The sequence below is a fragment of the Hippocampus comes genome, unplaced genomic scaffold (genome assembly GCF_001891065.2).
Source record: "Hippocampus comes isolate QL1 unplaced genomic scaffold, H_comes_QL1_v1.1 scaffold85, whole genome shotgun sequence".
Classification (NCBI taxonomy): domain Eukaryota; kingdom Metazoa; phylum Chordata; class Actinopteri; order Syngnathiformes; family Syngnathidae; genus Hippocampus; species Hippocampus comes.
In genome coordinates, this window is record NW_017805540.1 from 4872012 (window position 1) to 4892847 (window position 20836).

The following is a 20836-nucleotide window of genomic DNA, read 5'->3' on the forward strand; positions in this document are numbered from 1 at the left end:
AGGCAGGGATTACATTTAGATTTTATATGCATGTGTAAATGCTTTAAAACTTGCTTTCTTTATGAATCTTGTTTAATCTTAAAGTGCATTACTATATTTTTCAATTCCAATTACTTGTTAAAGTTTGTACAATCAGTGGGATCAGTTGCAATGCATATATGTGAATGATAAAAGTAAATTGCACATTTGTCGAAGGAAATGTAAGGTGCTTCATGAAATGTTTTGTAAAAGATATGTTCATTAAATTTCAACATTTTCCTAATGTTCTTGTGCTTCTTTATACCAAAACAAAGGAAAGACATATTGTTTTGGTTATTTATAGCAAAGTATTGTATCATTTTAATGGTCCGGCCCACTTGACATCTACCGAGGCCGTATGTGGCCCACCATGTGAAATGAGTTTGACACCCCTGGTCTAATGTATGAAAAAAATTTAAATATAGCCATTCATTGACGGTGCGCCTCAAAATGCAGTGCGTCTTTTAGTGCGGAAAATACGGTACTCAAAAAAATAATGGAAAAAAGAATTTTGTATTCTCATAAAATTACTAGCTTTTCATGAAACATTCCACATTTTTCCCCGTGAATTTTCTTGCTTGACATGGACAATTGGTTCTCTACTGATTATGGAAAAAAAAAAGGTAACATTTTTGGAGTTTCAGAATACAGTAACCACCCTAGTAAATAATGGAATATTGTGATAACATGCTAAGAATTACGTGGTTTACCAAAGGTTGCTGCTAATATCATATGAAAATAGTCATTCCCGATGTTTCCTGTGTTTGATGGCACAAAAAAAAACAACAAAAAAAACAACAACAAGCCATAGCATTAGGCATCATGTGGGTCACCTCACCGGCCATTAATGAAAGCCCCTTTGTTGGGCACACTAAGCAGCAGACGCCTATTGTGTCCAAGCTTGCATCGAGGCGGTGACCCCAAAACAGCCTTCAATTTCTGAGGCTAAAACGCGTCATACATGCCTGTTAAGCGCCGATGGACTCGAGATGGAATACTACTCACATCTATTCAAGAAGTTGTCAATGCTCTTGTTTTTCCTTAGGGCAGGAAAGTCCAGGTCGTACACCAGCGCATCTAGGCCGTCCTGCGAGGCAGAAGAGGGGGCTTAGGAGGCAAAGCATGCATGCAGAGCGACATGATGAAGGAAGAGGGTCAACGGCAAAAACAATAGCTTGCTTAAATGTGATAAGTCTCTGCTGAAAGATGCTAGACAACACTGCTTCATTACATGTGATTGCCGTCTTCACGCAACTGCATACGGTATCATATGCTAAATAGACTTTTGAATTGATGCATGTATTTGTTTGCTACATACAATGCTACCAACTACTGATGCAGTAACATTCACGTCTGTCAATATACAGTGCTGCCTTTCTTATACATGTAGTTTGACATACAATGCTGTTCCAATTCTGCCCATTCTCATTGCCTGAAGTTTTAAATACGTCCAAATCTAGTTTTTACCCCACTTATCATTGGTTCTCAACTGTTGTCACACGTGGCCCCGTCTTTTCCTTTTGTGGCTAAGGCGTGACAGACACACTTCAACAGATTTGAAGAACAATTATGAAAACATACCGTTTAAAAATACCCTTTCAAAACATATGTGCTATCAATATTTCAACAACACATGCTCAAGCTACATGTTCAAAGTGCCAGATCATTTTATGAAGGAACCGATGACGAACATGATTTATGTTTTTGTATTCTATTCTATCCAGGAGAGGCAATAGTCATGTCGTTTGGAGATGACCAGTTTCTTTCACACCGTACAATAATCTGCAGTTATTGGTCTTGTGCGATTGCCCCAACTGTGAGGACACATTTACAGAGAAAAACGTCAGATAATTACATCAGGTCAGCGGCAGAGTGCGATGTAAATCAGCGGAGTGCCTTAAATTTCACACTGCTGGCCTGGCAAAGCAAAATTACCTGACATAGAATTGCTGGGTCGGACATTTCCTCGCCCACTTCTGGCAGGGAATAATGGTGAAAACGCTCAGTTTCTACAGCCAGAGTCTGGGTATTTGATCAACAAAGGGAAGAACTAACTAAAAACAAAGCCATTCTTTTTTTCAAATATTACTTTCAAAGGGCTGGGGGATTCTGAACAACGTCACAAGGGCATTTTATGAACACTGTATCAGAATAGCTCTGGCTTCAGTGTTTAATTCTGCTACTGTGCCTCAAGTACTTGATGTCTGCGGTCAGATGCCAGAGTGTGAGGATTCATAAAATAAGGCAAAAATGTTTAGCAAGTGGAAAAACTTTGAGTAGAATTGCATTCAAAAGACAGCTTCAGTTCCCACCATGGTCACAGGGTTTCCCGTTTAAGCATGTGAAGCAAGCAAGTACCTTTTGATGACTGAGGGAGCAGGGTGGTGCCATTCAATGCAGCTCGACTATGCGCGCTTCACAATGCAAGGGCTGTGACGCGTACCAAAAGTACAGCGGCAACTCCGGATCAGCAGTTTCCTGACCATCATTCGGTTGCAGAAATTAGGCTGATTGTGTCACTGAGAGGAATGTTTAACAATTTTGGGGGGGTTGACAGCCACATTATCCTGCGTCAGACGAGGCATGGGCATAAACGTCAGCAAAGGGATTTAGTCTAATCTGCCATTATCCAGAATGACTGTAACAAGATAGGCACACAAATGTTCAAGTCTAGTCAGCATTCCCATCATTGCGATAACTAATATTTTCATGAAATAATGCACACATTTCGTCAAATTTGTTTTGGGGGGAAGGGGGAACAATCTTTTCTAAACAATAAGAGATTGCTTTAGCGATGACACGTTGACGTATGGGGGGTGGGGGGGGGCTCAGACAAAACAAGGAAGCCACTTAAATAGTGCTGCTGCTTGGAGCTCAACACAGGGCCATACCCCCCACACCAGGAGACAAAACAAGCAAAGCCTCTCCGGAGCGGCTGGAAGCTAAAGGGGAGGGCGACATTCAGGTTTGGAGGCATTCAGGTTTGGAGGGATGTAGGGAAAAGGCGGAAAATGTGAGGCACAGGTTTTTCCTCGTCAGAAAGATGCCAAGTAACAGGCATTTAAGTCCTCCCGGACAACCATTTTGCTTTTCATACAACCCACAAATAATGTAAAATTGAACAATCAACATGAGATTGTATTGTAGACATTCAGATTTAATTCCAGATTTGATTTAGGAATGAAAGCAGACTACCTCCATTTCTGGGGGGCAAGAGTTTGATTTTGTGGGTCTTGTTGCCTTATGTTTTGTCTTCAGCAAGTGAAAAGCATGCTCACGTAACTTGAAGTCAGATCACTGAATTGACTATTGCAGATTCTCCCTTTTTTGTTTTGCCTTCAAAAAGTCTTGACTTCTGTTTAGTCTCTCAACTCATAAACGTACAGGCCTGTAAAACTCAGGAATCGTTTGGTATCCAATTCATATGCATGTCACGTAACACTGACTTTGTCACATGAAGTGTTACGCATTGGATCATGTGTTGTTCCTTCCATTCTGCATGATTTGAACGATGAGGTTCCACATACATAAGGGTAAAGACAGAACTCGGCCGTTGCCTGTGTACACGTTGTGACGTAAAACCATGAAAGAGACTCTAGGAACCAAAGGATAAAAGGTCGCCCTGTTCGAGGCCACAAGGAATTCTGCCAGTCTGCACAGAAGGGGCAAAAAAAAAAAAAAAAAAAAATTGAAAGTGTAGAACCAAATCCTTCAGGACCCTAATCACAAGGCTGTGCTCAGCAGAGTTATGTTTGCATAACTTCCTGCCGCAGAGAACTCTGGACAGCCACAGTAACATTCCATAACAGGACTGTACACGTCAGAGAAGCTATTTTAGGTATGTGGCCAAACAAGTTCTTGACGAAAAAAGTGAAGGAAGGGGAGAAGGAGGAGAAGAAGACGAAGGGGGGGAGCCCATCCCGTTGAGTAGAATCACATAAGCGAGGCTTGTTTTCACTCCGCGCCAGCGCTTAAATTCTGTGACGGAAAAGAGGTGGGGAGTGCGGGGCTGTGCATGTGGTCCAGTGGGAGAACAAATGAAGGAAAAAACAAAGAAAATCACAAGCAGGCCACTGAAACACCAGCGTGACTAAAGGAGCAGGTATTGCAGGGAGAATACATGAACCGAGCGTGGTCCATTCATTTCAGGGCAAATAATAAATAAAATAATAAATTCAAATACATTGAATCTGATGCATTTGAAACGGCAACTGAGAGTTGGTGTGCAAGCAGTGAAGGTTCAAAGTCTGCCATTGGGTCCGCAGGTAAGGAGGTAAAGTAATTATTACACCACTCACAAAAAGTTAGGGATATTTGGGCTTAGGTGAAATTGATGGGCAATGTAAAAAATTCACATAACAGTAAAACATCATGAAAATCGGACATTTAAATAGAAGGATGCAGGTTTCAAACAATTCATTGAGACCAACGTTAACGATGGGTACAGCACAATAAAAAATGTCAATGTCTCAATAACTCGTCATGTGCCTTTGAGCATCAATTACAGCTTGACGACGACGTCTCATGCTATTCACAAATCGACTTATTGTCTGCTGAGGAATGGCATCCCGCTCTTCTAGCCCAAAGGTCACTGAGGTTGGGGGGGTGTTTCGAGCCTCTACACGGCGACTCAGCTGATCCCACAGGTTTTCAAGAGGGCTCAGGTCTGGGGAAAGTGCAAGCCATTCCATTTGAGCAACACCAGTCTCCAACAGACTTTCCCTGATAATGCGATCTCGATGGGCTGGAGGATTGCCGTCCATGAAGATGAAATTAGGCCCGTGTTGTTCATTGTAGGGGCACAATCACTAGATTAATAATGTTATTCAGGTAGTATGGGCGTGTCACTGTACCAATTCACAACGTGTAGACATGCCCAAACTGAAACACCGCCAACCACCAAAAGCTTGTCTGGTGAGAACAGGGGCTGGCGCATAGCGCTCTCCTTGTCGTCTCAAACATTGTTGGCGGCCATAATTTCCGCTCAACGTGAATCGAATTTCATCAGAGAACAGCACTGAGGCCCACTGGTCCCTCGTCCAGCGAAAATGCTCTCTGGCCCATGCAAGACGATGATGCCTGTGCCTGGTAGTGTGGTCAGGTACAAGCATCACGTGGTTTGAGTCAGGATCCACTTTGAGCATCAATTACAGCTTGACGACGACGTCTCATGCTATTCACAAATCGACTTATTGTCTGCTGAGGAATGGCATCCCGCTCTTCTAGCCCAAAGGTCACTGAGGTTGGGGGGGTGTTTCGAGCCTCTACACGGCGACTCAGCTGATCCCACAGGTTTTCAAGAGGGCTCAGGTCTGGGGAAAGTGCAAGCCATTCCATTTGAGCAACACCAGTCTCCAACAGACTTTCCCTGATAATGCGATCTCGATGGGCTGGAGGATTGCCGTCCATGAAGATGAAATTAGGCCCGTGTTGTTCATTGTAGGGGCACAATCACTAGATTAATAATGTTATTCAGGTAGTATGGGCGTGTCACTGTACCAATTCACAACGTGTAGACATGCCCAAACTGAAACACCGCCAACCACCAAAAGCTTGTCTGGTGAGAACAGGGGCTGGCGCATAGCGCTCTCCTTGTCGTCTCAAACATTGTTGGCGGCCATAATTTCCGCTCAACGTGAATCGAATTTCATCAGAGAACAGCACTGAGGCCCACTGGTCCCTCGTCCAGCGAAAATGCTCTCTGGCCCATGCAAGACGATGATGCCTGTGCCTGGTAGTGTGGTCAGGTACCCTCAAAAGTCATCTAGCATGCAGACCACGCTGATGCAAACGGTTTCGAATGGTCTGACGTGACACTTGGGTGCCTCTCACCTCCCTTAAATGTGCCTTGAGTTGAGTGGCATTCATCATCCAGTTCCTCGGGGCATTGTTAACAATGTAGTGGTCATCTTTATTGGATGTGGCCAAAGGACGTCTACTTGTACATCTTTCTGTGACTCTTCCAGTGTTCTGTATCGCTGTTGCAACCTGCTGATGACACTCTGAAACATTTATCAGTTGGATGTAGGCACTCTAAAGCTTCGAGAAGCTTACATTAAACCTGTAAACCTGTAAAGGTTTGAATGCATTTTAAACTCATCCTGAAATTTCAGCCAAAAGCCAAATATCCCAAACTTTTTGTGAGTGGTGTACCTTGAAAGAATGGATTTTAGTCAGCTCAGCATTTGGAGTTAAGGATTTTCAACATATCTACTTGATGTACTAGACCTACCGCAGTCTTGCCTTCAGACAACACGGTGTACAAATGTTGTCATGCCTGCTCAGCTCCGGACATGCTTTCTATGAAGACTGCCCCGAGACATGAACAATGAGCAAGCAAAGCTAAATGCTAAAAAAGGGATTCTCTGCGATATTGTTTGTTTCATGTCTTTAAAAAAAAATGAACCCAAAAAAAGATAGGTTAGATGACAAAAATAAGATCCCAAAAAAGGTAGCTTCGATCCGTGGATCATTTGGTCTCGGGCCACACAGAAAGAATAAATAACTTACATTCCTTCTGTTTTATTCATTTCGGACTCTGAAAGATGTTTTATTTTGAAAAATTACCGGATTCTCTGTGACATCTGTTTACAGTATGTCACTCTTGATGCAGGTCAAGGCGGTTTCTCGGTCACATGATAGATTACGACTAAAATGAAACCCAGGAGTTAGTAAAATGAGTTTAAAAAAAAAAAAAAAAAACAAACGTCTTTGGAAAGTTTCTTTGGGAAGGGGAAAAGGCCCAGTCAGGAGACACAAGAGGAGCCTATGACTTCCAAGAAAAAGACGGCTACATTTAATAGACCGTATCAGGAATCCTACTTAAAATACGGATTTCTCTCAACGGGAGATTCCCACGCACCAAGCACACGCTGCGTAATATGCGGTGATGGTGAGTCATATTTTTTATGCACTTTGTATTTGCGGCGTATCTTATTTTGAAGGCACGTTTCAATGTTACCATAGCGACCAAAGAGCGTTGCGGCCAGATAGAATGTTCCTCATGTTATGATTCGTGTTTATTATTATGTTTAGAAAATACCACAGTTTGCATGCAGGTCATATATTATTTTGTTGTATTTATCCGGCCTTAAAGGCCAGTCCCTGAAAATATTGTCCGACATTAAACCAGTCCGTGGAGCAAAAAAGGTTGGGTTCCGCTGTCTTCGATGACAAAAATAAGATCCCCATAAAGTTAACTTAGATGACAATAGTGACTAAATAAAGAGCATGCTCGAGTGGCTATAAAATCAAAACCCTGACTGACCTGATATTGACAATTCTAGTGGCCTGCAGTTGAATGATGACAGTTTATGCAGCCCCGGTCTATGAGTGCACGATACAACAACATACAGTGAGTAAACAACAGACCCACCACGATGAAGTCTGCGCTGCTGCGGGCGATTCAGAGGATTATGCTCAGGGAAATCTCAGGTCCATATTAATTTTTTTTTTACAGAAAGAAAAAAGGATGTACTAGGACGTTACCCGGTATGTGAACTCCGTGCAGAATCACACCGCCCTGTCTGTACGGTGACACTGTCAGCCACAGTAAACCGGGCCCTGCGTTAGACTCCCATCAGTGTCACCCCATCAAGACCGGGTCCATAATTTTGGGGGTATCTAATGAACAGTTTGTACCCAAACACAAAAGCGTTTTTTTGTATCTTTAGCAGAGGTGATTCAGTACAATCAGTGACATTACAGCCATCATACCAAACACTGGGCTTGGTAGCCCTTCTGGCATGGTAAGGATCACTTCTTTTAATATCCTAGCCCCTCTAACACAGCTGTCGATTTCTTTCTTGAAGGCCTGAGACCCTCTACTTAGTACAGCAGAGTTCTACTCTAACCCTTACTTGATGAGCTAATTTCTCACAATCTCCATGTGAAACCTCTGTTCAAATATTGACTGTGAGTTTGTATTGCACTGTACACCAACAAACACACCTTCAGTATGAATGATGGGTGGCCATTAAAATCTATAGGAGCCTGATAACGAGTCATTGATTGACTAGGCATGAAACAGGAGTGGCAACTTAAATGCCAAAAGCCTGCTAAGGTTCAAAGGAGGTACATGTTGTTATAGGAGGATTATATAAAGTCTACATGCAGGGATCCCAAGGTGTGTGACTACGTCCCATTTCTACGGTGGCGACATTACACGAGTTTATACACCATTTGGAACCTATGCTCAGGCATCCGTAAAATCAAAATGACAGTAAATATTACTACATCGTATGAAAAAAAAAATACATATCGGTAACCAGGCGTACATTCTTCACGCCGCTGCCACACTAGTTCAGTCCCATGTCAATGAAATTAATACGTCCTATGCGGAGACCCTCGTAAGCAGAATACCCCTGCGTTGGATATGACCGAATTGAGCAACTATGACAGCATTCAGTGGTGTTCCATTCTTGCGACATCTTTCGATGTTTGATTCAAAGAATGAAGAAAGTACAATGTGATGCAGTAATAGAGCGAGCTAAAAAAAAAAATGCGAACATCAGCGCGGAATGCAGTATTCAGCGGTTGACATTACATATGGCAATTATTTCGATTAAGCTTTCGGAGGGAAGAATTTGCACCCGACGCAAGCTCTTTTCCAGACATTTAAGTGAGAGTGTAAGTTTTCCACGGAGATTCAGCCACATCATCCCCGTTCTGCATGCCAGCACCAGGCATGCGGACCCGACTTGTCACTTCCTTTTCTGCCACCTCTTCAAGACAATATGCTTTCCACATGTGAGCCGTTGTGCAGACTGTCTGTCTCGGGGAAACACGAGATCAAGCAAACACGTGAAGCCAGTGCCACAATGCTTCTAGGCTATTCAGGTTAAATAAATAAATTTAAAAAAATGGAAAAAGTGTTTCATGGAAAAATTGCCAAAGTTAGTTAACACACTCATACTGTACATAACAACAGACAGGAAATCCTGCTTGCCTAGAAAGACTGCATGGTTTACAACTCCAGCGGATAAACGGTACTGACAGTCGACCTCGTGGTGGCAAAAACGGGGGCACGCGGCTTCCTTATGAGCTTCCAGCCAGACACAATCACTGTCACAAATGTTTGCGCGTCAAAATATAATTGTTCAACTCCAACGGTGAAGAGAGCTCACGCGTTTTCACTAACTGAGCTCGGCAGTCGAGCAAAAAGTGGGAGTTTTTGCATAATCCGGCAAATTGAAAAAAAAATGTCAAGGTGGAGGTCAGAGGATTTCATCCCATCCAAGTTCAGTGGGTAGATCAGGAAGATTTGCGGCCGTATTTAAAGCCTCTTTCATTTGAGTATGCATTCTTGCACATCATTGGTCAGTTGAGGGAATGAAAAGCTACAAATAGCTCCAGCAATTGTTTTTTTCCCAGGCCCGAACAGCTGAGGGGTGCGGTTTACAACAGTCAGTGCTCAATGTCAAGTGAACTATATGTTCAGCAAGCTTTTTCCACTTGGACGGGAGACCAAATGAATTGTTCTTCCAACAATTGCTATACCAGCTAAACTTAGTTCCACATTTAGGTCATACTGTACTGTTTGCATGAACACAAACAGTGGCATACCGTACAGTGGGAAAACAGCGTTTTGAAGAAAAAAAAAAAATCAACCTAAATGTAGGGCTGTTAAGTGATCTTTGAATATGCACAGAAGAGATGAGCAATCATGTGTCATTTCAGTAAAAAAAGAAAAAAACGGCATCAAAAGTGGCCACAACTAGCTCCCTCTGACAGGTCTAATGTTTTGTATTATCAGTGCAGACAACACTTTGCACAGAAAAGTTATTCACGAATGACAAAGGTTGTAAAAATTTCAATAGGCACTTTGAAATACAACCCATGTACAGGTCTGTCAGTCAAGTGGTTTATTATGGCCAGCTCTTTGAGTGTTGGCATGTGACTAGAAATCGGGGACTGCTCTTAAGTGAAAATGTTTTGGAAGCCTCAAAAGGCAAATATTCAAAATGATTTCTCGAAATGTACATTTCGGAAAAGCAATAGTGTTCCACTTTCAATGTGCATGCCGAACGCAGCCAGTGAAATGCAATGCTTGCACCCTGCGTAGGATTCGGGGCCACACGCAATTAACCTTTGTTTGTTTTTAACTGAAAATGGTTCAAATCTGTTGTGTAGGAGCCATTGAAAAGGGAAACATTTGAAAATGTGGATGTTTGATGGAAATCATTTCCAATTACCGTATTTTCTGCGTAATAAGGCACTTTGGAATATAAGGCGCACCTTCAATGAATGGCCTATTTTAAAACTGTTTTCATCTATCCGGCGCTTTAAAGGACATTTAAAATACTACGTCCAAGAAATCAGAATATTGATCCATATATAAGGCGCATTGGATTTTAAGGCGCACACTCGGCTTTTGAGAAAAATGAATGCTTTTAGTTGCTCCTCATAGTGCGGAAAGTACGGTACATGCAGAAAAGCGTACCGTAATTTCCGAACTATAAGCCACTACTTTTGTCACACGCTTTCAAACCTGCGGCTTATGTAATGACGCGGCCTGTTTAAAGATTTTTCCAACGGCCACCACGGAGCGTTCGAGCAAAAAAGGTAACAGTGAGTCGCTATCATGTGACACAGTGAAAATAACTGGCCATGAGAGGGTGCATTTCACCTGTGTTTTGAGCTAGACTGCAATCCGAAAGCTGTGTAGCCATGTCAATGACAGACTTGCCCGAACACAAAATAATTTTTATGAAGGCTTTATTGACGACTGAACAGCATTAATAAAATAAAAGCCTGAGATATGTCAAATGGGACTAAAAAATAGAAAAGTATACATAAATAGTCAACAGTAGTGGCTTGTGAGCACTTTCCGGCATGTTGTATGTGCCCAAAACACGCGGAAAACAACTACCGTATTTTCAGCACTAAAAGGCGCACTGGATTATGAGGCGCACCTTCAATGAATGGCTATTTTGTAATTTTTTTCATACACTGGACGCATCGCATTATAAGGCGCAATCTACAATACCTCCAGTAGATGGTGCTACACTCCTTCCATTCAACTCGAGAGGCGTTCATGCCCGCCTCTGAAAAACGTAAATTAACTATTACTGTACTTAAATGAAACTACGGAAATTGAAAATAATGCAACAAAACAGAAAATCAAGCGAGGAAATCACAAAATAAATTCTATATCCCCCCTACAGAATTTATTTTGTGATTTCCTCGCTTGATTTTCTGTTTTGTTGCATTATTTTCAATTTCCGTAGTTTCATTTAAGTACAGTAATAGTTAATTTACGTTTTTCGGAGGCGGCCATGAACGTCTCTCGAGTGGAACGGAAGAGAAGGCACGAAGACGGACAAAGACGTACAGTACCTGTATTTGTTGAGACTGTGAAAACCATTAATAAAGTCTGCGTTTAAAAAAATAAAAATAAAACCACAGCTCTCCTTTTTTCAACAAATACGTCTTTGTCCGTCTCCGTGCCTTCTCTTCTTTTGTTCAACTCGAGAGGCGTTCATGACCGCCTCCGAAAAATGCAATGGCATTTGCTTGATCATAGCTCCAACAGAACTATCAGCATTCATCTCACTTCACTTCACGGTCCAAGTATCACGAGATTTCCCACGAGATTATCCAATGCTCCTTTTAAAGTGACAGTGCTCCAGTTATTAAACAAGGCAGCATTCACGACAACAGTCATAGTATTGTTCACCTGGTTACATATGCCAAAAAAAAAAACCCCTCCTGAAAGACATTGTCGTGAAAGTTGACACGAAAGTGTGGATGGTAGAAAGCCTAATGAAGGAATGGTTGACCGAGTGTTATGGCAAGAGAGGAATTTTACCATTTTAAAACAAAGCATTACTCCACAGGGAACTAAGCTTTTTTTTATTTATTTTATTTTATTTTATTTTTTTAAAACAGCCGTGTGAGTTCTGTTTTCTGCCGTCGTGCTGCGTTAAAGGCATGAGAAAAGTATTTAATTAAACATTGAAACCCCTTTCTGTGGACCGTCTTTCTTTGCAAATATCTCATGTTACAATATGGTACCTGCGGCTTATAGGCAGGTGCAGCTTGTGTGTGTACAAAATGTTTTTTCCTTTAAAAATGTAGTGTGTGCGGCTAATAATCAAGTGCGCTCTATCGTCCAGAAATTACGGTAGACAGTTCAAAGGTTAACAGGGTTGCCATCTAATTAGGAATTTCAGAGTGTTTAAAACTAATTTCAACTGAACACGGGTTCTATTTTGTTTGCAGCACCTCCTTTTTTTGCAGACTGAAAACAGAAGCAATGCTCGCATTTGAGCAAGAGCCGCATTACATTACCGTATATGAGCCCTCGGAGAGGTTTACAAATATACATTTGGGTATTTTAGGGAGTCACGGTTTGTTGCTTCGAAGGTTATATTTCATGCTTTTTCACACCACCGTAATAATTATTATTATCGGATGCATGCATAATAAGCATCGACTTCATTTGGTCAACTCTCAAGGTAATGCATACACCAGTTATGCCGGTCATTCAATAAGGTTAGTGTAGCACGTCATTTGTTCAGTGGCTCACAGAAAGAAATTATTGGAAGATGTGAACTCAACAAAAATGACATCACATTAAGTGTGCTGCACTACTCTGCAGTTCAGCGTTTCAGGCAACCAGATTTTTTTTCCATTCTCACGCAAAGGATGTGGTAGAGGTTTTTTTTTTTTTTTTTACTTGCTGCTTTCTACAGCAGTGATATGCCACGTTGAAGTGCAGTCGGTGACACAGATATGGAGTTTAACTCATTTTTGCGAAAAACAAGATTCTCCAGCCTTGACATGGAAAAGTTGGTCTGTGGAGTACACAGAAAAGGCTATGTAATAACGCCAAAGTTAAAAACTTGTAGAACCAGATTATTGCATAATACAGATAATGAAATTGAAATGAAAACATGAAAGCAAATAATGATATCCTAATGTTCCAAAAGATAAATACACCACCCAAAAAGTGCACTTAGAAGTGCTATGAAAGAAAACGCTGGTGTTTTTTTTTTTTTTTTATCAATCGCTGTTTTGTCAAATGCATTTTTGTCCCCTGAAATTGCAAACCTTTTTCAATAGCCTATGTTTTGGACAATAGTAGCCTTTTAGACATACATCTTGCCAAAAAAAAAAAAAAACAAAAAACGTATTATTGCACTTTACACAGTACGGAGGAAAACACTTCAGCTGACCGGCCAAACCCACTGGCCACACCTTTTTGCCCTGCAAGGAACACACCGACACGACACATGTATTTATCTGAATGCACAAAGCCGCAACAGCTCTGCAATACCGAAACAGCTCTGCAATATCCCCCTTTAGTGAGTCCTGTTTGAAAAGGCCCAGTGAAAAAAATCTCTACCCTTACACCTATGATGCAACAAAGGTGGCGCAAAGGCAGCTAAAGTATCCTCCATAATTATTGGCACCCAGGGTTAAGATCTATCAAAAGACTTCAAATAAAGGAGGTTTTTTTTTAATTGCAGGAGTTATACTCTCATATTGACAATCGTAGAAATGGTTGACCAGACACAGAATCAAGCTCCTCCCATGGCCATCTCAACCCCACTGAAAACTTGTGGTGTAAGCTAAAGAAGAGAGTGCACAGGAGAGGAGGCAGGTCGCGGAATGATGATGGAAGATACAGCTTTCTGTATTCTCCCGTCTTGTGAACCATTATATGAAAAGATGAAGTGTCATTTTGCTGCCAAAAGGAGGGTTTGTAGTACTTAACATCAGGGGTGATAATTATTGTGGCCACAGAATTTGCTGTAAAAGAATCAAAGCATTTATTTGCGAGTGAATAAATGCACTGCATGTGAAACTTTTCCCAATCGGTATTAACGTTGCTTTTGTAGCATAAATGTATTCTTATGTTGAACCGGTTTATACACAACTGGACAACCCCTTTGCACAGGCCTGACGTTCCTGGCGTTGGGAGAGATAAAAGCAACAAGTGGACAATGATCAGAACCCCAATGTCAGGGAGCTTCCATGTCACAATGTCAGGAATTCTGTCCATTGCGATTCCTCTTTTAGGAGCGTGCCTGGAACAAGATTGAGGAGGGGGGACTGCCCATCCAGATAAGGCCCTCTTCCACCCACGCAGGATTTATTTCGGGGGTTAGAGGATAAAGGCTGACAATGTTGGAACACAGGCCTAAATAGGCCCAGAGCCTTGCTGTAAGGTGTAAGACAAATGACAGCCCGTAGCTTTTGTGAGAAGAAAAGCCACAACAGTGTTGTGCTTTCAACAAAGACACACAAGGTAGAGAAAGTGCGGGCTAACAGGCCAGCATCGAGGATTCCCATGGAATCTATTACTCATAACCAAGCATGCTTGGCTGCTTTATGAGCCGAACGTCCTGTTTCGCTGCTGCCTTCAGAAACATGAGTCTTCAGTGCACATAATTTTGGTTTATGGCGAATAGCGCTTGAGCCCACACCCTGCTACCTCAGAGCAGCCTGCCTTGCGTCGACCGTCGCCAGGCGTGCAGAAAGGACTTGAGGGAACTGGGGGGGGGGGGGGGGGCAAGCCCAAAGACAAGAGTTTATTTGATTAGGATGGAATTTTATTAAACGGTGGGCGGAGTATTGCGGCGGCTCAGCAAAAGGCTTCCATTCATTGATCAAGGCAGATTGCGGGGAGGGGGTGAAAAAGAAAAAGGAACAGGGAGGGAAAAAAAAAAAGGAACAACACGCTTGTGTGCAAAGCTGCCAGCGGGAGCAGTCCCCACAGCTTTGGTACATTAAAAATGCAGAGTGTGCACACTTTTAAGTGACTTTAATTGGCTCTGTCTGAACAGGATGGGCGGTCACAGAGACCAAGAGGCTGTGATATCCACGAAACTGCGCAGAGGGGCACGTTCCTTATCAGAATTTGGCCGCAAGTCAACGTGCCGTAGTCAATCACTAAATTATGCTAACATAGTAGTCCTAAAAACAGCAGATATTTCTATGACAAACTTAATTTTTTCATTAATCAAATGAAAAAAATGTACCACCGTGGTGGTTACTAAGTGTGCCTTTTCCCACGTTATGTTTTCGTAGCCCGCTGAGCACTTGCTGTTTTTCCATTGATTCTTTAATTTGAATGGCCAACAAGTGGTTTTCATACATCAAGAATGATTACTTTCCGACTGCTTGAGCATAGGTTATTGATGACACTGTGACTTAAAGAGTATGTACACATTTGGGTTGCGTCACTGCTGTACGAATGGAATTCTGTTGTAAACAAACAATATGGCTCTATTCATTTCTACGCCACATTTCGGTTTTGGGACTAGGGCCCGAGCCATCAATTTTTTAGAACTAAGTCCTCTATCAATTATCCCATCGGTAAATCAAATAAAAATGTATTTCCGTTAGGCATAGAAAAAAAAGTAGTGTTTCCGGTAACCCGACCGACCGAGAATTTCTAGCTCGAAAAAAAGCTTTACGGTCGGCATTTTTTTCAAACAACCTTCAAATTTAACACACGTCATCATTAGTTCTACCAACAGTTAACATTAGCATTACTACACCTTGTGACGAATGTTTTATTCATAAAGGTACCATGCTACAACCAGTAAATTATAGAATAACCAATACTGTTTCATAATATTTTTCATAGCGATTAGCCGACAAATCTAATGACCAACTTGCCTCGTAATCGTGCCTCTCGTCGTATCTCGCTCTCGTGTTCTGTGCATATATCCCAGGTGAGTTTAGTGATACGCCCTTTGGACGATTCATACGAAAAATCAGACTGGCATTCCCATTTCTTAAATGTCATACTTGGTAGACCTTGGTGAATTTTTTTCGCCACCATCTCAAACTTTCATCCGCGTGATTCCTCAGTTTGCGGACTAAAATAGCAACCCGCATGCGCACATAACGTTATCTGTTGCGTCCCCCGCAACACTGAAAACAAAACGAAAGTAAATTAGAAGAAACACACTCACACACCACACCACAAACACACATAGAGGCACAGTGACATCGCGTTGATCACACAGTCAAGTCGTGTGCGGTGACTTTAATGGTTAAAATATTTTTCGGTACCGTTAAAATGACGCCACGGAAACGACACGCTACCGGTAACTATTGTTACCATGAAATCCTCAGGCTTGCCGTATTTTTTTTTTTGTTTGTGTATTTGTTTTGACTGAGAAAGTTCCTTGCGTCCCAAAAACGCACATTATTTGGAACTGTGCGTCCCGTAGGAAAATTATGCGTCTAGGACGGAGGTAACCAGATGGCTGTAACACCCAGCCGCCGGGTACCCAACTCTCTCGGCGCCTTTGGCGGCGAGCGGGGGTTTCAATGTCTCCTTGTGTTATGTTTTATGGTTATTTTGTTTATATTTTTGATGGGGGGGGAAAAAAAAAGATTTAAAAAAAAAACGGAAACACACTACTTTTTTTTCTACGCCTTATTTCAGAAACAAAATGGGCACATGATTATTGCTGCCCACTTGGTGTCACCATCCTCAGTTCCACACACTAATATCGTTGACACTGAGTGGGTGTGACTTTAAAAGGTAGGGCCTTGCCTGGTAAGCGACTGAGAATGTCAAGTTGGCTGTTGTGAGCTCAGGTAAGCGGCTGGCTGCCAACTGGCTAACCGCTAGCCCGTTAAGTGACTGGCTGTCAATTGTGGTCAGAACACTTTGTGTATAAAGGTGCTTATTAATTATTTATATTGTTACAGTTTGTTTAATAAAGCAATTAAAAGTGCACCGGTGTCTGTGTCTATCCTTTACCACCTGTAGGGGTATGACACTTAAGTCAGAAGCAGCGGTGATAGGCAATATCAAATTAACTCAAATCAATACCTTTGTTGACAAAAGTTGATATGCTGTTTTGGTACATGAGTTATAATACACATTGCACTAGCTTCATTTTGGGGGGGGGATAAAATGATATCCAAATTTGTTTGCTCCAATCAATATTCCTGTACTATCGCATGAGCTGGGTCTTTCGTTTCAACCTTTTCCGCTGACATCACTCTGCATTTGTTAATGCTAATGCATCTGCCGCGTCAATGCGCCTGCTTTGCTAAGTTCTGTCTGAAAGGCGCATGAGTGAAAACCACGGCTCTCCTGGGAAGGCAGTGAGAAGGTGACGTGTAAAAGAAGCTCCTGATATTCCTTTAATGTGCTGGACTACATACTTGGCACTACTGGCCTAAATAAACCCATTAATCAGATAGCCTCTGCGGATGAATGAGTCAATGGCACTATAATACTTGGGAAGTTACATAACCACAAGGCATTCTTGTGGTGAGCTACAAGTTAAAGGCTGTGCTCACACTTTTTGTACCGATTGTTTGGCGAAATGTGAACGCTTTCATGCAACCCCAACAAGCAGCAGAAAGCTTAAGTGTGAACACTTAATGGTCTTAGTCACACCTGAAGCCATCTAAATTATTACAATTACAGTGATGCTAATGTGGCAGTTAAGTCAGAGCAAGTGTAAATATTTGAATGAAAAACATTTCTACATCATAAAAATGAAAAGAAAAAAATTTCAGGTGAAAAACAGTAAAAGTGGCAAAAACAGAGTGTCTCTTCTTTTCCCTAGGCGATCAAGTACTTGAACACTGTTGTCCAAAGTAGTTACCGGTAATTAAGAACTATCCATGACCTTAAAACATAGGTCACGTCCTCAACAAAGGATGCCCCTTTTATAATATAACAACAGAACATGTCATAGACTGTGGTACATTACTGTACATGTCTTTTAAGTAGGGATGGTCGAGTACCAATACCAGGTATCGATGTGGATCGATACCGGCTTTATTTTATGGTATCGAGTAGTCTTTGACACTGTGGATACCATCCACTGAAATTTAAGTTAACATCGAATAAGTCATCCTCTCTGAAATCCATCCAGTCTGAAAATGTGGTCTAAAACATCTCTTCTTGCATATTGACTTCTTGACTAATTTGATCAAAGAGGCCATGCTGCAGTCCTTCATGAATCTTCTTTGTACATAAATAAGCCCGGAGCAGCGGCTGTGAAGAAACTGTAAAACCAAATCAGATCACATTCCTTCCCAAAACCAAAGCCCCACCTGGATCAGAAATGTGGCTCTAAAACCACCTGGATGAAATATCATAGTCTATCTGCCTCAAACACAAGAAGAAGATCCAAAAGGAGGCTAGAGGCTGTGCAGCAAAGAGCAGATTATGGAGTCATCAGAATAATACCTCGTGATGCCAATTTAATCGTGTCAAAAAGAACTGTAAAAAAATGTAGAGGCAGTTGGGTGGTATGATGAGGAGATGCACATAAATGCAACTATAGGCACACATCCATGCTGTATAGCCTAATGTGTGTGGCATTTGCAGGGTGGTTCATCCATGCGAGGAAACCCAAAAGGTGCCCCACGGGATATATTGTACTCATCTACAACCATGCAATTATAGGGATACTAAAACAAAGTTGACTAATTTTGTGTTGGATGTCACTTGATTGTGCAGCTGTGTCTAATATAGTGGTCACAAAAGAATGTCATCAAGTTTATGGAGACTCGATTGCAAGCAAGCCAGGCCACATGTCAAAGATACTTAGGCGTGCTGATCATGACATCACACACCACTATGAGTTGTGATCGTGATTTGTTGTTCAAAGCGGTCTATAGTAGATGTGTGTCTCAGCATGTGCCCAATTTGTATTCACAATTTACTTTTGCAATAAAATGTCTCTATTGATTAAACAGAAGAATTTTCCCAAAGTGGCAACTTGTTTATTTGCTTATTAACTGCAAGCCAAAAGGTGAAACAGACGCCTGGTTTCGATCGAATTCAATAAAAGATCATTTTCAGAGCGAAAGCTGTAGAAATGTGAGCTACTAAGCACAAGCATCACTTTTTTATGCCAGAGGCGAGGCGACTTGTTGGAAAAGAATTTTGAGCTGCAGCCCGAATGGCTGCCTCGCTTTGCTTTAGCCAGCTAGCGGACTACAAACTTACCAGAAGACAATCCGTGTTGATCTCCGACTTGGGGTCCTTCAACATAGCGTCGATTTTTCCAAACCGAGCCTCCATACTTTCCCCGGAAGACATTTTTAACGCGGAATGAAGTCCCCTCGTATCTTGTTTTCAAGGGAATAAAAAAGAGGGAGGCAAACTGAGTGGCGAGCTAGCGTTAGCCGCCAGCGACAGCTCGCTAGCTCGCTAGCCCGATGTTCGTTTGGTTTTTTGTCGTTCTTGGAGGAACTTTTAAAGACAATACATCGTTCTCCTCGATCTTGCACACGAGATAAAACGTTTGAGGTTCCGTTGGATGTACAAAAGCCACATGTTTTATACAGAGTCCCCCTCCAAATGTGGCTGGCAAACAACTTTCAGGAGCAGCGCGACGGTCGAAGATTAGTCAGCCTCCGCAGGATGCCAACAGCGGAGAAGGGCTTCAAAAGTCGCTGCATCCGAACAACAGCAAATGCATTTAAAACATCGACGGAGTTAGTCCGGGCCCGTTCCCATGTCCGTGCCGGGTCCTCGCAAGAGAGGGCGACAAAAACTAACGTGACAGCTCAAAAGAAGAAGTGTTGGGGAAAAGTGTGGGGGGGGGGGGACTTCTGCTTCTTTCCAAATGTCGAGGAAGTCTTTTAACGGTTAGAAAATAAATAAATAAACCGCCCGCCGCCGCTGTCACCGAATGTCAACCGTATCCTGGCCCCAGCGACGTGATCCCTCCGATCCGGCTCGGGCACGAGCTGAATTCCGATGTGTTTTTAGTCACCGATGTGGGGAAAGCTGCAGACGATGCCCCGATTTTGTCCCACAGGCTAGTCAACATGTCCGCCTTCCTGTTCAAACACTCCGGAGAGGAGCCTCTTCAAAATGTCAAACAGTACGCATGCGCCTTACCCAGGCAGGCGCACTGGAGTCCCCCATGCTGCTGCTGCTGCCGTCAGCAAACAACATGTTGCTGCCTCCCTGTTGCTGTTTGATGGGAAGCCACAGGGGAAAAAAAAACTAGACTATGAACGATGGATAAGCACATATGTATTTTTTAAATAATTGACATTAAAACAAAACAATTCGCGAAACTATCAATATTGATTGTCCAGGTCAATGATAGGAAAGAGTCTGGTTTGCATGTCGAATTCACAGTGCAGCGGGGCAGGGTCCGATTCCGGCTCTGGCCTTCCAATGTGGAGTTTGCATGTTCTCCCCGTGCCTGTGTAGGTTTTCTTCTTCCCACATCCTAAAAACATGCGTGGCAGGTTAATGGAACAACGTTTAATCCTTTCATGCACTCTGTAACCTGATAACTTGGTAAGCTGTCCACTGTAGTAACCGCAGTCCCTGAAAGGGTTAACTGTCTCATCATATTATTACTTGTGCACAAAAAATGGATGGATTACTAGTTTTGAAATCAGTCAACTATAATTGTTTGTTCAACTAATGTTCAAGAGAAGGTAAGCAGGGTAAGAAAATTATTGCAAAATCTCAACGTTATTTATTACATATATCAATTTGACATTTCAGTACAGATTTTAGCAAGCAACATGGAAGTTGATCCACATGATTTGCTTTCAAGGGCCACCTAAAATGATGTCGTGACCCAGATCTGGCCCCTGGGCCTTGAGTTTGACACTAGCTCCAAATTGTCACTAGGTGTGAGCATGAGCGCAAGTGGATGTTTGTCTATGTGTGCCCTGCGATTGGCTGGCAACCAGTTCAGGGTGTCAACCACCTACTGCCCGAAGACAGCTGGGATAGGCTCCAGTATGCCCTGCAACCCTTGTGAGGACAAGTGGATCCGAAAATGGATATATCTATCTATCTATCTATCTATCTATCTATCTATCTATCTATCTATCTATATATATATATATA

At 42.2% G+C, this 20836-nt stretch overlaps 1 protein-coding gene across 3 annotated transcripts in view; it reads right to left on the reverse strand.

Annotated features, from left to right (window-relative positions):
• Positions 1–19837, reverse strand: part of rock1 (Rho-associated, coiled-coil containing protein kinase 1) — a 46102-nt gene extending 26265 nt beyond the window's left edge. For all 3 annotated transcript variants that reach the window (XR_002169318.1, XM_019878977.1, XM_019878976.1), the window contains exons 1-2: positions 18962–19837; positions 1024–1105 (exon numbers count right to left, since the gene is read on the reverse strand). Coding sequence is in view for 2 of the 3 variants with exons in the window: in XM_019878977.1 (XP_019734536.1) it covers positions 1024–1105; positions 18962–19054 (175 nt within the window). In the remaining variant the exon portion in view is untranslated. The remainder of the gene's footprint in view (positions 1–1023; positions 1106–18961) is intronic.
• Between the last annotated feature and the right edge of the window lie 999 nt (positions 19838–20836).